Source organism: Glycine max, chromosome 6, assembly GCF_000004515.6.
Source record: "Glycine max cultivar Williams 82 chromosome 6, Glycine_max_v4.0, whole genome shotgun sequence".
NCBI classification, from domain to species: domain Eukaryota; kingdom Viridiplantae; phylum Streptophyta; class Magnoliopsida; order Fabales; family Fabaceae; genus Glycine; species Glycine max.
This window is the reverse complement of record NC_038242.2, coordinates 49,181,898-49,204,291: the sequence shown is the minus strand read 5'-3', so window position 1 is coordinate 49,204,291 and position 22,394 is coordinate 49,181,898. Positions and strand designations below refer to the sequence as shown.

Sequence of the window (22,394 nt, the reverse complement as noted above, 5' to 3'; positions counted from 1 at the left end):
AAGCAAGGTACGTGTATTTATAACAAATAAATGGGTGACCATAATATTTTTCTAATTTTTTTCGGTAAATACATCTGAAGACAAATCTGTTCTATTGGACGTCAAAGTTATCCCTATAATTATTTAAAATTTGAATTTGAGACTATTACTTTAAATTGGAACAGTTTTATGTCAATTAATTTACATAATTGAGGTGAAAATTAATGTTTTTAATCGGTTGGATATTAAGTAAGAGACATGAATTGACAGTTATTAATTAACATTTACTGGCCGGCCCTAGATGCTTCTTTGTTGTTCTAGAAGCCAGCTCAATTATTGGAGGTTATATTGTTAATGTATTATTTTTTTAAAATTTGTATCCATTTTCTAGTAACTTGTCTTTGACCTTCAAGAGGTTTTAGCATCCCGTACGTCTTAAAGAGAAGAAACAAGATATATATATATGGTCCATGACAGTGTTATATAGAAAAACACGCACCAATCGGTGTAGTGGCAGAACCGCTAGAGGCTAAAGATCTAATTTCATGTCACGGTAATCACTTATAATCAGTGCTTCTCTCTATACTGTGTGGTCCCTCCCATATCAGTTTTCCAAAAGCATTCAGATCATCTCACGGGTCACATTATTGATGCTAATTAATATGTTTTTTTAGACTACAACTTTTATTTTACCAGACAATCTTGTTTGTATTTTATCAATAATAAATATTGTATTCCTCGACACCTGTATTTTGGAGTAGGGTTTCAGGCGGGGAATGTTGTATTCTCAATTAAGGAAAGAGTGTACTAAACAAGAACAAAAATGTACTTCTAAATTATTTTGCAAACAAACAAAATGTAAGAAAGAAAAACTAGTTGCTAAAGTGGCTTCCCTTTTATAGACATTATTAATAATGATCGAAGAGAACACGAATTAGACTTGTTTCAGTGTTAGTCACTTAAGATTCGTTCAGGAAAGTTGAAGTGCAATGAATCATGCATGCGTATGTCACTACTGCATGCATTTAACCCCTTTAGCAACTATTTGATTATTTACATTTAATGAAAAGTATATATATATATATATATATATATATATATATATATATATATATTTCTTCGGAAGTTTTACAGTTTTAAAAAACAAAAGCTTCTGTTTTATCCTGGATTCAAATTATTTTTCACCTTAATTTCACCCTGATCTCTTGTGATGTCTTGACTAGCGTTAATTAAAAAATAAGTCAATTGATATATTTCCGGATAAATTCGAAATAACACATACACTTGTCATTCAAAGTTGTATCCAGTACTACTTCCATATGATTTAATTAATGGTATATTTGGTTCAGGAAATGAAGTGAAAATGAAAGAAAAGAGAAGGAAGAAAATAAAATGGAAAGTGAAATGATTTTTAAGCGTGTTTGGTATGAGAAAAATTAAAGGAGAAGAAAGTAAATTATTTTTCTTTGGAAAAAACATATTTATCCCACTCAAATTAGTACACCGATGACCACCTAAAAATTAGCAAAATCATCTATTTTATATATACTGAAATTCACAAAAATATTTCTATAGCTTTAAACCAAACATAGATTATTTTGCTGGCCTGTTGTTTCTCAATTACTTATACACATTCAAAATATTGTTAAAATAGTAAGTTAATTGGTGGCGGAAAACAGTAAAAGAAAACTAGGTATTCTAATAAACTAAGGTGTGTTATGGAGAACCACAAGTGTATACAACCATGTAGTCATTAATTAGTTCATATAGCATAACTGAAAACATGGTGACTCAATGGAGGGTGATGTTTGTTTTTTGGATTACCATATATGTATACGGGTTTGGATATCCCTTGTACTCGATCTTCTATAATATAAATAAATTATGTTTTATTTGCTGATAAAAAAAGGGCTATGTAATTTATCCCTTTTTTATTTCTTAATTTGCATCACTTTATCTTACTACGATTTTTGCTTTTTTATTTGCTTTACTCTCTTTAATCTTGCAAATGATATCTCAAAATATAAATCATTACTATGCTATGCAGACTGCTTGTAGTTTTCTTTTGACAAGTGTCATTGTTCTGGAAAATACAGAAGAGGAATTCTTGGTGTACATGAGATAAGTTTGTGATTTAATGGTACACGATAAGCTGAGTCGCAAGAGTGTATTCTATGCATAGTTGTGCTTGTTTTCACTTTATTTCATCTCTTACTATCACATGACCCAAGGCCTCTGATGGGTAGTTTTATGCTACGTACTTTGGCATGGATGTAGAATAATTTTACTCCCGATGTTGTCCTTTGGTCAATATTTGTTCCTTTAGACTTCCCATGTAGTGTTTTATACTTAGGGAATTAAGGCTATCTTAGTAGTACTATTAAGTAACTAGGAGATAATCGAGTAATTAATGTTAATATATACCTTGATCTTCTCAACTTTTCATGTGTTTTAATTTTTTTTTACAGTACATTCTTTTTTCCAACATCAAGAATGATGTATTCGAACTTGGTCTGAATACATAGTTCGGTTGATATATATAGTGAGACCCTTAAGAGGATAATCAAAGTGGTGATCAAATGGTTTTATAATCTTTAGATTCTCCTTTCCTTTTGGCTTTAGTTCCTAGTTTTACCTAATTGTTGTGAATTGATGATGAGGTGACTAACAAAAGACCTCAAAACACCATATGATGATAGTAGGTAGTAATTAATTTGGAGTGTGATGGAGGGATCTTAGTGACTAACAAAAGACCTCAAAACACCATATGATGACTAACAAAAGACATAATTAATTGACACTTTATCTTAGTTTTTAGCACTTTGTGAAGGTTTTTCTAACACTTTGTGACAATTTTTAAAAAAATTCAAAATGAATCAGCATTATGATTTAATTTGGAAAATCAATCCATTTTTTTACCAAACTAATTTTAACAAATTTTAAAATAAGTATAAAAATTGATTTCTGGTATCAAAACTAGTTTTAAACAAGACTTAATTACTTTTTTAGTCTTTGAATTTGAGGCGTGCGCTTTTTTTAGTCTCTAAAATTTAAAACTATTTTTTTTAAAATTTTGACAAATTACTCTTTTTAGTCTTTAGCATAATAAATTGATATTTTGTGGTGATTTTTTTACTGCCATAAATTAATTTTTATTTTTTAGTTGCTTAAATTTGCATTTTAAAATTTGATAATGCTAAAAAACAATCACAAAGCACTAAAAACCATCATAAAGTAAGTATCAATTTAGAGACTAAAAAACGTATTTTTAAATTTTATGGATTAAAAAAAATACCCTAAAATTTAGAGAGTAAAACAATAATTGAGCCTTTTATTTTTTAGTTAAAATATTAGAATTCCTTAATTGAATTATTTTAATGATATATATATATATGTAAAAATATTAATTTTGTTTTGCTGAATTGTAAAAATATTATTTTATAGTAGTATTATTTAGGAAGTAAAAAATAAATAAAATGATTGTTTAAGCTTCTTTGAATTCATAGTGAAAAAAATATTTATCAGTTATTTTATGGGTACATGGTATTACTTCATCAAACTCACTTGATTTGAAACATCTCATTACCAATCAAATTCACTTTTTCAATTAGAACTTCATCATAATTAAACTTTTCCAAATTATATACATTTGTGTAAAAAAAAAAACACTCACACTTGTTTCTTGTAGGTTAACTTTTCACTTAGAGTGTGTTTGGATGAGACAATTTAAAATTCTAAAGAATTTTAAATTATGAGAATTTTAAATGCTTCAATTTAAATTCCTTTATTTTTAAAATTATGTGTTTGGATACAACCATTGACTTGATTTGAGTAATATCTCCACCCGAAGAATAATAGAACCTTGTGACCTACCTAAAGTAAAACCCTCCGCCATGCACACAGAACATTGTTACGATTCGATCCTGAAGGTTTCGTCATCGTGGATTCTGATCCACAGTGCAACAATTGCACCCGTCATGCTTCACAGATCCCTCATCTTCATCCTACACTTGTTGTTGTTGTTGTCATTTGGATATGAGGACGGCCTCGTTGGCTGGCATGATGGCGGTGATGAAGCCGGTGTCAATGTCGGTGGGGCAGTCGATGAGGATGAAGTCGGGGCAGCCCTGTGAACGTGCTTTCAGCACGTTCACGAGCCAGGTAAAGGCCTTGCCGCCGAATCAGAGGGGGAGTTTAGAGCGGGGTTTGGAGATGCAAAGGAGTTCGAAGTTGGACCAGCACTTGTCACGAACGAGGGCTTGGTCGAGCGAGGGAGAGGCCAATGTTGGCGGTGGTGGTGGTCTTGCCCACGCCACCCTTGCCGGAGGTGATGACAGCGACGCAGAGCCAAAGAGCTCGGGCTTGCGATTCTACTGGAGAGCTCGTGGAGTTGTGGCTTCCGCAAGAGAAAAGAGAGAAGAGAGAATTTAAAATTCACTCTCTTGAAGATAGAATTTGAAATTCTATTCTTTCAGCTAACTAAAATCCCTTTTAAAATTCTAAAATTTTGAATTCCTTTCATTAAAATATCCAAACAGTCACTTTTAATAAAAAAGAATTTAATTCTTTATAAAAAATACATTACCTAGTTAAATTACCCTATCCAAACACACTCTCAAAATCTTTAAAAACATTATTAAACCTTTCAAAATTTTCATTGAAGTTATCATCTTATGCAACAATACATTCTAATGATACAAAACACAAAAGACCCATAAAATTCCAGTTAAAAAAAACCCATAAAATTAAAAGCATATATTGCAATTTCAATTTTTTTTTCATGTTCTTTGTTTAATTCTATGACACTAACTTGCAACAACAATAATGTATCATAAAAAGCGTTACATTGTTTTACTTCCTCAGTCTTAAACTCGGTCTCAAAATAACTGAAGTTTTAATCTTTTAAAAAAAATTATCAATTAACTATTGTTGTTACTTGAGATATTCAAACATATATTTTAATTTACCTCTAATTAATATTATTATAGTCAAAGACTTAATTATAAATTTATTAAAATTAAAAAAGAAATCAAGAATATTTTAATAAAATTATCTCCTACTAAATACAAATTCTCTAAGAATACTTACTTATTTTATTTTATGTGAAAATACCTTAAATCATTTTGCTTAATGCTATTGAGAAAAGTAAAAGAAAGAGAGAATTTTCACAATTTCTAACAGCCTCACTATCCAAAAGTGAAGTGAAGCAGTGAGTGAGGGAATAATGTTGCGGATTGCTCCCAAATTCTTCACCACGGTTCCTCTTCGGACCATTTCACCCTTCGCATGTCGCTTCTCAGTCCGTTCCATCGCTGACTCTTCTCCTTTCAACAAAATCCGCATTCAAAGGGATGATACTGTTAGTCATAATCACAACCCATTCAAAGGGTTGCTTTGTTTTGCCGCATTTTGTCGTTAATTTTCCGTTTTCTTTTGTCTGCAAAATAGAATTTTTCTAACTTTTTTTTTTTAGTAATGGGTTTCTGAGTTGAACTTGGAAGGTATTGATGAGACTCTGCAGTGACAAAGATAAAGTTTAGAACTTTTCAGCATCAATTTGTTGGGGGTAATTATTGTCTGGAAACAGTGAATTGGAGTTACAACTTAGAACTGATTGTTTCATGATGTGCTAATATTGATCATGGACCATAGCTGGAAAAATTTGTGTGCATTTCAGCTGTAATGTGGTTTTACGTTGCAGCATAAAGTTGTGATCAAGGTTTTAAATTGCGGTTGTAGTCGCAATTTCGTCACAATCCCTGACATTGCAGGAAATTGTGGAAAATATGGCCAATGTGACACGGCTGAAATCATGGCCATTTTTTGATATCTTGGTTGTGATTTAAGACCAGATTGATGAGATATCATTTTTAGTGATGCTGTTTGATCTGAAGTTTTATTGTGCCATTTTCTATATAGATTTCTATGTTTCTACCTGTAGTGGAACCGGAGAACCTCATTGCTAATTTTCTGTTATGTAATTTCTGTTTTCAATTGATTAGGCATTTGATGCATATGTCGTTGGAAAAAACGACGCTCCTGGAATCGTTGTGCTTCAGGAGTGGTGGGGTGTGGACTTTGAAATTAAAAATCATGCTGTGATGATTTCTCAACTTGGTCGTGGATTTAAAGCTCTTATTCCAGAGTAAGATATCTGTTATCAGTTGCCACCTAATCTTTGGTCTTTGTGTATTGTGCAATATTTGCATATGCTGTATTCAGATTTTTTTTATGGGTTTTTGCCTTTTTCTTCCCCAGTCTGTACAGAGGAAAGGTTGGTCTAGATGTTGCAGAAGCCCAACATTTGTTTGATGGTCTTGATTGGCAAGGTGCTGTAAAAGATATCAATGCTTCAGTTAACTGGCTTAAGGCAAATGGTTCAAAAAAGGTTTGTTCCTGTTCATGTATTGTCAAGATAAAAAATTGATTTCTTTTAAACCGCCCTCTTAACTACACCGCCACATTCTTATATGTTGACCTGTGTCTGAAAATTCATTCTGTTATTTCTTTTTATTGCCATTCAGTGATAGTGTGATTGCAGAAGGTTTTTTTGTTTTATCAACCCATGAACATGAAAGCATAAAGTAGCCTTTGCTTAAGATTCGGTGAGTTAGCTTGAGTGTTTGACACTCTGCATTAGGCATGATAGAATAAGCTAATACAATACATTATACTGTTGCTTGGGGGTGCGAGAGCTGTATTCTATAAGTTTATTCATCAAACCTATCTTATACATTAAAATAATTAGACAACTGAATTGAGAGTTGAGGGTGGGATTTTGCTTAATTTCATTTTGGTGCATGAATCCATGAAAAGGCTTCCCTATGAAAATCATAAACTTTCCATTACAAATCATAGGTTGCAAACACATCATATTAATTTTCCAATACATTGGTGTTCACCATGAAAAATTGAAAACCCAATTCCTGGTAGTTTTAAAATTGAATCGAGCCTTGTGCTATGAAGTCGTATAATATCTGAACTTATTTATCATGTGTATGCTGCTTCTTTTGTTTTTTTTTGTTCCAAAATTTGGGTGCAAATATTTTATAATTTTAATCTAGTGAGTCAACATAGGCTCAACCAATGACATATGGTAATTTGGATCCATCTTCCATTCATTTTTTATTTGGGAAATTTGCATTATGATCATGACAATGGATTCATCTAATTATATGGGAATTATTTTACAGGCATTTTTATAACATTTCACTCGTATTACATAATTTTGATGTGCTTTCGTGTGTTATATTGTCATGACATGATAAGTTTGTCAACAGAGTGTTTATTAATGTAGTTTGGAAGTAAAAGAGCATGGGAACTAATTCTGTTGATCTGTTCCAAATCAGATAATTTAGGCCCTCTATTTCTCATAGGTTAACATGCCGATAGTGATACACAATACTGAATCTGGTTGTTCTATTTTTATTTTAAATACTTTCTAAATTGAAAAATACCATTTTGCTTAATTAGAGGTAAGTCACTGGTTAAATAAATTGTGAATTTATCTTTAATTGCATCAGGCTGGTGTTACTGGATTTTGTATGGGGGGTGCTCTCGCAATTGCAAGCTCAGTCTTGGTTCCAAATGTTGATGCTACTGTAGCTTTTTATGGAGTTCCTTCTTCTGAGCTTGCAGACCCTGCCCAAGCCAAGGCTCCTGTTCAGGCCCACTTTGGAGAGCTGGATAATTTTGTTGGCTTTTCTGATGTTACGGTACGACAATATGTTTGCAACACACATTGCTGATCTTTTTTAAGCTGGCTTGTTTTCCAAATGAATATCATTGTTGTTGTTGTTGTTGTTTTTTTTTTTTCTGGAAGGGGGCTGCCTACCTTCTAAAGCATACACATAGTTTCTTTTGGTGAGGATTCATAAACCTTGTGTCTGTCATTGTTGAATGCAGAGCTAACCAAGTAAACTTGTAGGAAAAGCTTAGAAAGAAAAAGGGAAGCAATGAATGGAGTTCTATGTATTGAAAGATTAACTCTCAAAGTTACATCTTGATTTGTACAAATGGTTATATATACACATATACAACAACTAACTTCCAACTAACTATTAGTTCCAACCAACTAAACTAACTTCTAACTAACTAACTTAACTTCCAACTAACTAACTAACACTAAGAGCCCCCCTCAAACTAGGAGTGGATATCAGACATTCCTAGTTTAGAATGCAGAAATTTAAAAGCACCAGACCTTAGAGCTTTAGTGTAAACATCAGCTAATTGATTCGTAGAAGGAATGAGAAGCAACTTCACAAGACCCCTTAACACCTTCTCTCGAACTATGTAACAGTCAATCTCAATATGCTTTGTTCTTTCATGAAATACTAGATTCGAAGCTATGTGAAGAGTAGATTTGTTGTCACAATACACAGTGGCAGGTTGCTGAAAGTCTACTTTGAATTCTTCCAGCTGATAGGTAAGCCATTATATTTCACAAATGGCGCTGGCTAGTGCCCTGTATTCAGCTTCTGATGAGCTTCTAGATACAGTGGCTTGTCTCTTGGATTTCCATGAACTCAATGAGTCACCAATGTACATAGCATAACCAGTCATAGACCTTGTGTCAATGCAACCAGTCCACTCAGAATCACTAAACCCCTTTAAATGTATTTTACTTGTAGCAGAAAGGAAAATCCCTGCTCCTGGGGATCCCTTGATATACCTAAGAATTCGAACAGCAACTTGTTGATGAGCTGAGGTGGGAGCAGCAACAATTTGGCTCAGATATTGCACAACATAAGTGATATCTGGCCTTTATAATAGTCAAGAAGATTAGCCTTCCAATTAACCTTCAAAAAGAGGAAGCATCTTCCAATGAAAGAGGAGTCTCTAATTATTGAAGTAGCTAAGTAAGCACAATCTGATGGAGTAGACACTAGTTTAGATCCAAGCATACCAGCATCACTGAGAATGTCTAAGGCATACTTCCTCTGAGAAAGATTGATACCAGTAGGTTTTCTGGCTCCTTCATTTCCTAAAAAGTATCTCAAGTCACCTAAATCTAATAGCTTGTATTTCAATCAAATCATTTCCTGACAAAACAATATCATCCACATAAACTAACAGAGCAGTGACAATATTGAATCCATGCTTGAGAAACAAAGAATGATCTGAAGCACACTACTTGTACCCATGAGAGATCAAAAAAGGAAGAGAGCTGCCTGCTGGCTTGTTTCAGTCCATATAGGGACCTTTGCAACTTACAAACTTGCCCAGGCTTGGCTACTTGCATACCTTGAGGAAGCATCATGTACACCTCTTCCTTTAAATCACCATGCAAGAAAGCATTATTCACATCTAATTACTTGAGATACCATTTATTGATAGCAACTAAGGCCAATAAAAATCTCACTGTGGTTAGCTTGGCAACTGGAGAAAAGGTGTCTAGGTAATCTTGCCCTTCCACTTGAGTGTAGCCCTTGGCCACTAACCTGGCCTTATGTCTCTCCACTGACCCACCTGATTTGTGTTTGATCTTATACACCCACTTACAACCAATAATATTCTTATGTTGAGGCATATCAATTAAAATTCAAGTATCATTAAGTTCTAAAGCCTTAATCTCTGCATTCATTGCCTCTACCCAGACAGGATCCTTAGAAGCTTCATTATATGACCGAGGTTCAAGACTTTGTGTAATGGATAAAACAATATTGTGATAAGAAGGAGACAATTTTCTATATGAAAGAACAGAATTAAGAGGATAGAGACAAGTACTTGCAAAATAACTAGCTATAGTTGAAGATGAGTATGAAACATGGAAGTCCTTATGCTTACTTGGTTTGTGTGTTTGTCTCAGAGATCTTCTGGTTGTATTAGAGGACTGCTCTAAAGTTAAGGGATCAGAATCAGCATTATTTGGTACAGGCATGATATTATCAAATGGTAATTCTAATGAGACATCATTAGGTTGATCAATGGCATGAGAAGAAGGAATAGGAAGGACACTGATAGCATCAGGTTTGTCTTGACCAATGAAAGGAAAACAATCCTCATAGAAGATCACATTCCTAGAGACAGATATGGCCTTGGTTTTAAGATCAAACATAATGAATCCTTTGGTGTTTGGTTTAAAACCTAAAAATACAGAAGTGGCAGCCCTAGGATCTAGTTTCTTTCTATTATAGTAAGGAAATACTTGTAACCATTTAATGAAGTTACATTGCAAGGACCCCAGATATCAACATGTATAAGAGCAAAAGCACAAGAAGAATGTGATTCACTACTAGGAAATGATAATCTTTTCTGCTTTGAATGATGACAGGTTTCACACACAAATTGCTTATCTGATTTAAGAATAGGATAAAATTGTTTTAATAACAACAATCTTTCTAAAGATGGATGACCAAGTCTATAGTGCCATAGATCTATAGGTATTCTATTACATGAAAAGGCAAAAAAATTGGAAATGCTAGAACCAGCAAAATCAGACTTGTACTTAGACTTGATAGGAATCATCTTGAGTCTGTAGAGTCCTTCCACCATCTCAACTGTACCAATCTTCTGCTGGTTCATATCCTGGATAAAACATTTATCATTCATAAATGTTAGTTTGCAGGGTAAAGAGGAAACCAGTTTAGATACTGAAATCAAATTATATTGAAAGCTAGGAATGTATAAAACTTCCTCCAAGTATAAAAATTGAGTAATCTGGATTCTGCCTGCAAGGGTTGCAGTAACTGTATGGTCATTAGGAAGCCTAACCATTACAGGTTTTATTTTCTTGCATAAAGAAAACAAATGTGGGAAGGCTGTGATATGATCTGTGGCTCCAGAATCAAGGATCCACTCATCTTGGCTAGTCTTGCTAACACTACAAGTAACAGATAATATACTACCTTTGTTAGTGACTGTACCAATCTGATTTATTTGTGAATTGCTTTGAGCTGGAGCTTGCTGTTGCATCAATGACATCAAGGCTTTATATTGTTGAGTAGTTAATCTTACATCTTCATTTTGTGTCTCTTGATTTTGATCTAAGGGTGAACCATCACCTTCTTCCCTTATAGTATTGACATTGTTGATGTTTGGATTTTGTACCTTGTAAAATTTGTGTCCGGGTGGGTACCCATGCTTCTTGTAGCAATCATCTATAGTATGGTTAGAAAGACCATAGTGTGTGCAGACCTTGTTTCCTTTTGCTCCAAAGTTTCCTTTGTCGGAATTGCTTTGAGTTCTCTTTCCCCCTTTTGAAGGATAATTCTGAGGTGGACCATTCTTCCTATAGCATCTATCAATAGTGTGATTATCTTTCCCACAATAGGTACATGAAGGCCTAGTATTCGATGAATTGCTGCCTGCTGCATTGATAAGACTCATGCTTCCTGTTAATTCATTGCTATTGATTTGTCTTTCCTGCTGAACAACATATGAGAAAACCTTGGCTATGTTTGGTAATGGGTCCATCATTAATACATTGGATCTCATAGTATTGAATTGATCATTTAAGCCTCTAAGAAACTGCATTATCCTGTAACTTTCCAATTCATCCAAAATAATTCTCAATTTTGTGAAGTAATCGGTAATGCTTTGATCACCTTGTTTGATAGAAGCCATTTCTTGCTACAATTCTGAAATTCTCAGCAGATCTCCTTGTGAGTATCTTAACTTTAAGTCCTTTCAAATGTCTCTAGCATTATCCATCCACAAGATACTTTGCCTTATCGAGGGTGAAACTGAGTAGACAAGCCAGGAAACCACCATATTGTTGCATCTCCTCCAAGTTGCATGAAGAGGATGATTTGATGCACACTTCTGGATTGATCCATCTATGAATTCGATTTTGTTCTTCGCACTTAATGCAGTAAGCATCGAACGACTCCATGAGTTGTAGTTTGTTGGATCAAGAACTGCAGAAACCAATGCATTTGTAGGATTTTCACCTGGATGAAGGTAGTATGGACTGTGGATATTCAGGGATAGGTCTTGTGGAGAAATCCCGTTGGTCATAATGAAAAAAAAAAACGAAAGAGAAGAAAAGATTCAGGTTCAAGATCAGGGAGTGGCACCGCAGAGCACTAGTGCTCTGATACCATCATAAACCTTTTGTCTGCCATTGTTGAATGCAGAGCTAACCAAGGAAGTTTGCAGGAAAAGCTTAGAAAGAAAAAGGGAAGCAATGAATGGAGTTCTATGTATTGAAAGATTAATTCTCAAAGTTACATCTTGATCTGTACAAATGGTTATATATACACATATACAACAACTAACTTCCAACTAACTATTAGTTTCAACCAACTAAACTAACTTCTAACTAACTAACAACTAAACTAACTTAACTTCCAACTAACTAACTAACACTAAAAAGGATTAATATGCAGATGGACTCTTGATCTTACAAAGATGATGTGCTTAGTAGAACATTTAATGATGGAGGGTTGTAAATGAGATGTGAAAATCATGATATGCTTTCTGGTTAAGAGAATAAATAGGAAGGGAGGACATCTATAGCCTAGTGATTGATTGCTTAAGACTGTAGAAAAAAGATTTTACAGTTGTTTGTTTGTTTGGGTAATGTAAAGTAAAATCAATTCTAAAGCTTAATTGAAGGGATATGTTCGGAAAGTTGTGTCCCCCTGTGTCTATTTTTTCATCTTGTTATTATTCACCTTCCTTTCCAAGCAAAGCATATATCTTCCTTATCCAAGTAAAGCATACCCTAAGTAATGTTGAGGAAGTCTTGAAGCTTTTATGATACACAGTCCAATTTCTCAACATGAGGTGTCATATAAAGGACAAAACTTTGATGTCTACTGCCATGAATTTCCCCACCTCGTGAGCCTAGAATTTTACCTCTTAAAGAAACAAACCAGATAGGCTTTAACATTTTTGCCATTCTTATGCCGCCAATGCACATAAGTAAAATGCTATAAATGTTAATTCGGTTGCTTTGGTAATACAACTAATACCTTTTAAGTTTTATATTCTCTGGATTCTTGAAACAGTACCTTCTTTTCTCCTATAAGTTTTATATGTCATCACTCAATGTACATTTTCAGGCCATTTTCATCATTTAACTGCTACCTCAGTTCCATCATCTAACATTTTAACTAGAAAATATTTGTTTGTAAATGGGGAAGGGAAGAGGAAGAGAACACTTGTGTATATTCTGAGTCTCCAAATTCTTTACTTCAAGCAATATCATGTTTGAACATTGTTTGATGTCTCAGGCTGCCAAGGCCTTAGAGGAGAAGTTGAAGGCATCTGGTGTTCCACATGAGGTACACATATATCCTGGCAATGGACATGCATTCATGAACAGGTCTCCAGAAGGAATCAAGAGGAGGAAGAATATGGGAATGCCCGACGAAGACGAAGCTGCAGTTCAGCTTGCATGGTCTCGCTTCCAGTCATGGATGACACATTACTTATCCAGCTAAATAGTTTCTTAGTAATGCCACAATGGTATGATAACATGATATACTTCTAATTCTGCATTTGATTAGTAGTTTGGTATAACTCTTAATGGCCCCATCAACTCTAAATATGGTGCTTTGTTTCCTTATGGGTGGATACATACACCCTTGAGAAATTTGGCTTGGAAATAATTAGTTTGTCTATAATAAGTAAATATGGTCTTTGTTTATTGGTGTCACTTCTCCATTTTATGTGTGCAAAAACTGACATTTTTTTGTTGAAACGACAATTGAATCAAAGCTGATGATAGGAGGAGTGTTGGACTGGTGTCAATAGTGCTGGAGTAGGTTTGGACATGGTTTAAGTTTTTTATATTTCAACAAATCATCGGATTTATGATTCCATTCATATTTGTTTGTCTTTTTCTATACAGTTTTTTGTTTGTTAGAAATTAGAGTTTAACTATTTTTTTTATCAATCCTTCTGCCAAATCAACTTGTGGTAGAGATAGAATAAACAATAACATCAAAGTCACAATATGGATGGATAGCTTGTGAAAACGTTTGTTTCGTATAATATGCTCTACGTTGACACTTTGACATTGTACATAATGATTTTTTTTTTTTTTTATCGATAAATATTAATTTATTAGTTTTTTTTGTTACAAATATTAGTTGGAAAGATTCAAATCCGTAACTTTTTTTTTTTTTTTATCTTCCTCTTAATCCATTTTCTAATTATTGAATCAATCTTATATTTGCATATGAAATAAGGTTGGTCTTCACTCTTATCCCTCCCATAAGTATGGAAGTTGTTTGTTTAAGCTGACTAATGGTGCACTCTTCTTATAAACCTTGGTTTAATTTGACTTTATATTACATTAATATTATCTTAAGAGATAATCGTGTATGAATCGAATTGCTCACATGTAGCCACGGGGTTCACGGCCTATTGCAAAGAGCTTATCTTAATTATTCTTAGGTCCACCTTTGGTTAATTATTTATTATACTCGTCTTAGAAGATGTATAAGCTGGTTCAGCTTGATATGACAACTACGAAAGGAACCAATTATTTTGGCTTAAGAAAAATGTAGTCAAATTTGATTATCTCCATATGTTAATTGCACTTGGAAGAAGAAAGACACTCTTGATGGATACTTTAGCTTTTTTTCATTGTGCCTGTGTCGGTATGAACTATTTGAAGGCTTTGAAGAAAAGGATCACGTGAGGAAAGACAAATATAAAATATAAAGCTTAAATAGCTATAATCCGACCAATCTCTTTATGTATAATAATGACAAACAGATGTTTTTTTTTTTAAAAATAAAATAAAATATATATTGTTATAATAACGTAGTACACGTTGAGGATAAATAAAGTCCTAGTTTCTTTATTTTAATGATATATAATTAAATATAGTTTATAAATTCAATTCTCATACACTTTTCTCCGCGTCTTGTAAATACCAATAGAAATTCAATCAAACAAATAGACACAGGCACAGGAAACATGGATTCGAAAACACGTTAAGGTTTATGGTATCTTATTATAATGACTTAATTACATTTCCATATTAGTTTGGATTATGTGTCATTTTTGTCTTTCAATTATTATTTTTTTGAACTAGTTAAGTTTTTTTATTTTTAAAACTAAGCAAATATGGTTGTGCTGTCTATTCTCACATATCTAAATTATTTTTACAAACCTTCGGAGAACTCTAACCTATCGACAATCCCTTTGCGAGTTCCTGATATTAAGTATATGAAGATGATCCTATTGTAGTACAAAGTCATATATGTCCTAACAAGTAACAAGGATCTCACATATTTAATGGGTGATTGAAGATGATTCGAATAACTTTTTTAGCATGCTATGATTGAGTCTTGGTGTCAACCCTCAACCAGGTTGATTGTGGACTTGTTCATAACATAAATAATTAAATATGTTAGTTTTTTTTTTATCATTTTATTAGTGCGGAAGAAGATAAATGTGAGATATAAAAATTTAAAAACATAGAAATCAGAAATATAGTAAAAAAAAATTTGCCATAATTTCAAAAAAAAAAGCTATAGGATGTGATATGGGGGCTTGAGGAGAGAAAATTTGAGACTTTTTTTTTAATTTTGATTGAAATTTAATGTTTTGGTTAGTTAATGTTGGGCAAAAGAAGATTTGAAATAATTTAATTAATTTAATAAAATATAAATTTCAAGTAGAAAATTAAAAAAATGATATTCTTGTCATCATAAAGTTATATGAGTATGTACCAAGAAAGTAGCTCTAAAGCTTGGTTTGCAATGCTGCAATTGCATATAACAGATTGCTTTCCTCTGTATGCATGTTCTCTCTATATTCCTTGTATTTCCCTTATATACTATATATAGTACTATTTAGGACCGAGAAAACAAATTTGGTTTAAGTCTTAATTTTGAAAAATAAATATAATTTTTTTAAAAAAAATTAGTCAAATCTAACTAATTCTCACCCGTAATTGCATTCACACCGGTATCTTCTTTGGGTTTATTATTAGTTAATACTTATTTCTGACGACAAAGACTGTCTTTTATTAATAAATCTTCTAAAACAAAATATTTGTTGCATTTCTTAATGTTTCCATTAATCAGGTAATATGATTTTCTTTTTGACAATGGTAATATGATTTAAATTAGGTTAATATTATACATTCATTTTCTCTTCCATCTCTTTTCTACTTTATTTATTTTTTTATATTTTTTCTCCTTTTTCTTATCGTATTGATTATTATTATATCTATCAATTTCTTTATTTTTCTTCCTTTCACCCCATCCACCCAAAAAATGAGTTGGGCATTACCCAAATTACATTAAACTACGTATTAGAGTTAGAACTTGGTTGACGCACCAAAGAAAGTTTATCCCCACTTTCCATCAAGCTACGTAATAGTACAATTATATGTTTTTCCAATAATTATATAAGTCTTCCACAATATCCAGAGCTTCATTCATGTGTAAAAAACACATACCCAAAACACATGGTTTTGGTTACGTGTCTTAGAACCTCTGAAGAAATTAGAGGGACTATAACGAGTAAAAACAAGGGAAAAGCTGGTTCCAGTTAGGTTGGCAAATTATTATGAGATTGATCACTTTCTTTCCGTGATGTAAGACTCGAAGAAGTAATTAAAACCGACCCATACATTATAATCAAATAAAAAATCTAGATGGATTTGGCAACATACTCATTAATTTTTAAATTAAAATAAGCCAAAAGCAGTCATAAAAAGTTGCGATGATTCTTAACAAAATTTAGTAGGAGAATATTGAAAATTCCACATAAACTGCCAGCTGGTGTATTAAAATTCCATCATACTAAATAATTTCTTAAATATTAAAAAATGTTTTAAATCAGCCTTTGGACCTCAATAAATTACAAGAACTAAATATATATATATATATATATATTTAATATTTAGATATTACTAATATATTCTTATTATTTTTTAAAAAAAATGAAGAACTATTGGTAGTTTATTTCCATATTATATTTGACACCTCCATCACCTACCTGTGTCTTTTTTTCCTCCCAAAATGTCACATAATATCCATGCATCATTGTTGAGAATCAAATAAGACTAATTGCCCAATTGGGATTAATTATGGGTGTTTGGTTTGACTTATTTCATTTTAACTAGAAATAGAAAATGGTGATAAAAATATCTTTAGTTAGATTTTTGAAAACATTTTCATTGAAAATATTTTTTCAAACAAATCAAAAATTAGAAACAATAAAATCTCATTTTAAGTGTTTTTAATTAAAATCAGTAATCTCATTTTGGGTAAAATGAAAACGAGGTGACAAGAAATGTAATTTTAAGCAAATATAAAAATATATTTCCTTTTAAAAATGCCTTAAAAGTAGAAAATAAGAAGTGAAACCAAACATATTTTCAAAATTCTAATCTTTTAAAAATGAAAACAATTTTAAAAAATAAAAATAGAAACAAACGCAGTCTTAATTTTTGTGGTTTATCTGGCCATGTTGTGTTGTATATGTGACCAATGTGGGCCCCATTGGGCCATTAGAACCGTTGACTGAGACTACACTTTTCACGAGCTTCATGCGCCGGGCCAATAGGGACGGTGAATTTTGGGAACGCGTCAATAGGGTCCTTCTCCTTCCTTCATGCTTTTCATTCACTCCAAATCAATCCCTCGTCAATAAGAAATAAAAATTAAAAAATACTAATTACAAATAATTATTAAAATTCCTAAGAAAACAACAAGATTGCATCTCTTACGGAATCTTCCAAATTAATTCAAATTTATTTTCGGTACCTAACAATATTAATTTCGACAATTTTTCCCTATATGATTGGTGGACATTGTTGAATGTGGTTTGGTCAACTAACTTACATTTCGGGAGCTAGAGGAGGCTTTTGTATCCAAAATTTCTTTCCGAGTTGTTAAATTTCTAAATGACTTTTTATAATTAATTTACACGATAATTAAGAATGAGCTATCTCCCCTATATTGTTAGGTTTGGAAAATTAATATCATCTCTATTTTCAAACTTATATTTATGAAGTTTTTATACATAGTCTTTTTTTCTCGTGAAGTTTTTTTACACTTCTAAAAATAAAAATAATATATATATATATATATATATACTCGCTTTCAAAACAAACAAATAATCAATATATCTATTACAGAAAATTTTAATTGTAAATTCTAACGTGTTACAATTATACTGACTTTTATCCCCCTTTGCGCAAACGGTTAACTATAATCTCTCTCGTTAAACTTAAATATGTCTATTTTTATACTATCAATTTTCATACTAATTTTGTCACTAGAAAAGAAAAAATAATAATTTTCGTAGTTATCTGCATCATATCCATCCATTATTCATCTAATTTAAAACACAAAATAGATGGGATTCATCTTTAAAGAAAGTATTTCAGTTTAGAAAATAAAATGAAAATATTACACATATCCATATATAATTAAATGACAACTAAGTTAAAACAACTAAGAATACATTTTTTTCATATGAATATTGTAGTCATGTATCATTTCATATATTCTCTTTTAATATATTTTTTTATAATTATATTATTAGTAAGAACTATCAACCAATCTTTTAGATAAATAATCTCCATCCAAAAATAATTTTACTCAAAAAAATTAAGTTTAATATTACTCAAATCTAACAATTAATAAGTATATATTTCTCCACATGTAAAACTCTCAAATGTAATAATACTTGAACGTTCAAAAGCTAAGAGAGAACAACTACATAGTTTGTCATCTTCTCAAGTCTCGGTCTCAGTTAACCCATTTTATTGCCGAGTCCATTGCATAGTTTATAAAGACTTTCATAGACTTCTCTCTCTGTGTCTCTTTCTCTTTCTCTTTCTCTCTCTTGGAATTCATGGTTAGAGGTGGTGGACTCCAATCCATGGATTCAGATCCAATTGGGAGCTTCTTCCTCCACAAGCCAATTGTTCTCAACTCTTTCCCAGCTGAAGACACAAACAACAAGTGGAAAAAACTTAGTCTCCACCACAACATGGATGCCACAGCTAGCAATACCAAAGATAACACCATCCCCTTTCAAGTCAGCCTTAGATGTTCTCCAAACAATCATGATGATGCCTCTTCACCACCATCTCTCCACAACAACAGAACCGAGATGGACTTATTCTCCGACAAGAATAGTACCAAAGATGATGACAACAACAACAACAAGGTTGATGCTTCTGCCTCTCTCCCCGACAATGATCATCATTCCACCACTCCACCCACGTTGGAATTCAAACTAAACGTGAGTCACCGACCCATCATCATATTTTACATGTGATTTTATGAAGAAAAAAAAAATCAGAGTTTCATTACGATTACTAATTAAGGTTTATATTTATGGTAACATTTAATATAAACTTTTATTACATCGATTATTGAGATGGAAATGAAACTTCAATTCTGATTGGAGATCTATAACACCAAAAGTATTTAAAGAAGTGCATATACTATGTAAGTTTTGTTCTTATATATATTTTATGGTTTATGGTTTTAAAATTGCACAAGCTTGAGATTGAGCTCAATCATTTTCTGTATAATCATATCTTGTTGGTGTGCTCATGAATTTTATAATTTTTTCTAATAGACTGGTGGTCTAAATCTTCTTACTACCAACACTAACAGTGACCAATCTATGGTGGATGATGAGATATCACCCAATTCAGAAGACAAAAGAGCTAAGAATGAGGTAAAGACAGATATTTAATGATATTGCATGTTAGGGTGATGGGGTGTTTTTCTTTTTCATTTGTTTCAAAATTGAGGGTTTGCTACGAACCGTTTGTTTTTTTTTTTTGTTCAGATGGCTGTTCTTCAAGCTGATCTTGAAAGAATGAAGAGGGAGAATCAAAAGTTGAGGGACTCGCTTGATGAGGTTACCACCAATTACAGCGCGCTTCAGATGCATTTTATGAATCTGATGCAAGAGCGAAAGGGAGAGGAAGGTGAAGAAGAACAAGAAGAAGTGTATGGTGGAGAGAAGAAGCAGCAATTAGGTGAGAGTGGTGGTGATGGGATATTAGTTCCAAGGCAGTTTATGGATCTTGGGTTGGCTGCTAATAATGGTACTAGCACTGGTATTGAACCCTCTTCTTCATCAGGAGGAAGAAGCCAAGATCGATCAAGATCACCCAACGTAGAAGTGGCTTCCAAGGAATTAGGGACAAATGATGAAGAAGAGAAGAAAGAGTATGGTAGAGGGATAGAGAGAGAGGATGATAGTCCCTCAGGGCATGCTCATAAAGTTCCAAGGTTCAGTCCTCCAAAGGATAATAATAGTGTTGAGGCTGAGGCTACTATGAGGAAGGCAAGAGTTTCTGTTAGAGCTCGATCAGAGACACCCATGGTACGTAAGAATGTGTTTGGTTTAGATGAAAGAAATAAAAAATAATTTTTATAAATTCAAATAAAGTATAAGAAATATGAGTCCCATAAAATAAAATATAATTTTTTTTAATATATTATTTTTCTTTTTCTTACCAAACACAACCTAAGAGTAGTGCATATGCATATTCTTTAATTTTGGAAAAAAACTTCATGACAAATTGTTGTTCATTTTTGCTGATGGAGAAGTTTTTACTTGTCTCATGCAGATTGCTGATGGGTGTCAATGGAGAAAGTATGGGCAGAAAATGGCCAAAGGAAACCCATGTCCTAGAGCTTATTATAGGTGTAGCATGGCATCGGCTTGCCCAGTTAGAAAACAGGTATATTATATTTGATGTCCATTATAAAGCTTGATTTCCTGTTTTAAAACAAAATTAATGATTTCACACTTCTTAATTAAGCTGAATACACCCTTAGGAGAAAGAGAAAGGTAATGGATGTGATATGTGATAAAAAAAATACAAATATAAGATAGAAAAGGAAAAGGTTATTAGGGAGAGATATAACACGGTGCCAAAATTAGGGAGTAAAAAAAATCAAAAATTGGTATTAAAATATTTGGCATTATTAGTCTCATTAACTTTATTTATTGGCTTAAAGGTTTTAAAATACAGTTAAGATTTTGGGGTTTGGTGAATGCAATTGTGACTACATCAATCGCATTTGTCTAAAACATTATGCAATATCAAGAATCTTGACAAAATGGTAACCACGATTTGAAACCTTTTGACTCAGCTAATTTGCAAAACAAGTTTGCATACACATATAATACTAACTGTAATGATTTTGAGATTCATTTATTGAAGTTTGAATAAGACTATAAGAGTATACAAAATACTATTAAATTGAAGAATGTTAGTTTCAAGGCTCATTTTTTAGTTCTTCAACATTTGGTACTTAAAATTAACAACAGGTACAAAGGTGTGCTGAAGATAGAACAGTCCTTATCACAACCTATGAAGGAAATCACAACCACCCTTTGCCTCCAACAGCCATGGCAATGGCACAAACCACATCCTCAGCAGCAAGAATGCTGCTTTCTGGATCAATGTCAAGTGCTGACAGCATAATGAATGCAAACTTCCTCACAGGGACACTCCTTCCTTGCTCTTCAAGCATGGCCACTATCTCAGCATCTGCTCCATTCCCAACTGTTACATTAGACCTAACTCATTCTCCAAACCCTCTACAGTTCCCAAGGCAGCAGCATCCAAACCAGTTGCAGATTGGTGTCCCTCAGAATAATTTTGCAAACTCCCCGGCAGCATCTTTACTGCCTCAGATATTTGGACAAGCACTGTATAACAACCAATCAAAGTTTTCTGGCCTACAAATGTCATCATCACATTATGATGCAGACCCTTCTTCACAATTTGGTAATAACCAATTACCACCTCATCAGGTTGTTCCACCACACCTTGCTGACACAGTTGGTGCTGCCATTGCTACTGACCCGAATTTCACTGCAGCATTGGCAGCAGCTATCACTTCCATTATTGGTGGTGCTCCGCTACAACACAGCAACAGTAGTAATAATAATAATAGTAACAGTAACAATAAAGGCAACATGACAGCCAACAACAGCAACAATGGCAATGGCAATGTCGCCAGTAGTAGCAACAACAACTGCAACAACGGAAAGCAATAAAATCAGCAATTCCAATAGGGAATTTAGTTGACCCTCTTTCATTTTTTTTTACAGGATTAATTCAATTTGATTAAATTAAGTTGGTTTTATGACCTTTTAATTTGTTTATTTGTTTTTTTTATTTGGGATTCAGGAAAGCGTTACTATTTGACATAGATAATTTTTTATTTGGTTATAGACTTTAAATCATCAGTTGTTATTATCTCCCGCAGTAGTTTACTGAAAATTGTATACAAAAACAAACAGATTTTATAATATATATATATATATATATATATATATATATATATATAATATTTATCCATAAAAATTAAAGATCCTGTCAGCTCAAACAATTGAGTTAGAGTCCTTAACACAGAAATTTTGTATATAAAAGAAAAGAAATAACTTTTGTTTCCTCATATTTTGAAAAAACTATGGACATGTATCATGTATGTCCTTATTCCTTTGTAATATCT

At 32.7% G+C, this 22,394-nt stretch overlaps 2 protein-coding genes across 2 annotated transcripts; both read left to right on the top strand.

The window, feature by feature from the left end:
• The first annotated feature begins 5,119 nt into the window (after positions 1 to 5,119).
• LOC100799250 (protein usf) lies at positions 5,120 to 13,573 on the top strand. Its single transcript, XM_003527456.5, has 5 exons — positions 5,120 to 5,338; positions 5,982 to 6,124; positions 6,238 to 6,367; positions 7,503 to 7,694; positions 13,158 to 13,573. The coding sequence occupies exons 1-5, from the start codon at positions 5,204 to 5,206 to the stop codon at positions 13,365 to 13,367; spliced, it is 810 nt and encodes a 269-aa protein (XP_003527504.1). The 5' UTR covers positions 5,120 to 5,203; the 3' UTR covers positions 13,368 to 13,573.
• A 5,042-nt stretch (positions 13,574 to 18,615) lies between these two features.
• On the top strand, positions 18,616 to 22,115 carry LOC100795177 (probable WRKY transcription factor 31). Its single transcript, XM_003526288.5, has 5 exons — positions 18,616 to 19,146; positions 19,489 to 19,590; positions 19,705 to 20,247; positions 20,495 to 20,608; positions 21,202 to 22,115. Exons 1-5 carry the CDS (start codon positions 18,754 to 18,756, stop codon positions 21,934 to 21,936), a joined length of 1,887 nt encoding a protein of 628 aa, XP_003526336.1. The 5' UTR covers positions 18,616 to 18,753; the 3' UTR covers positions 21,937 to 22,115.
• The last annotated feature ends 279 nt before the right edge of the window (positions 22,116 to 22,394 follow it).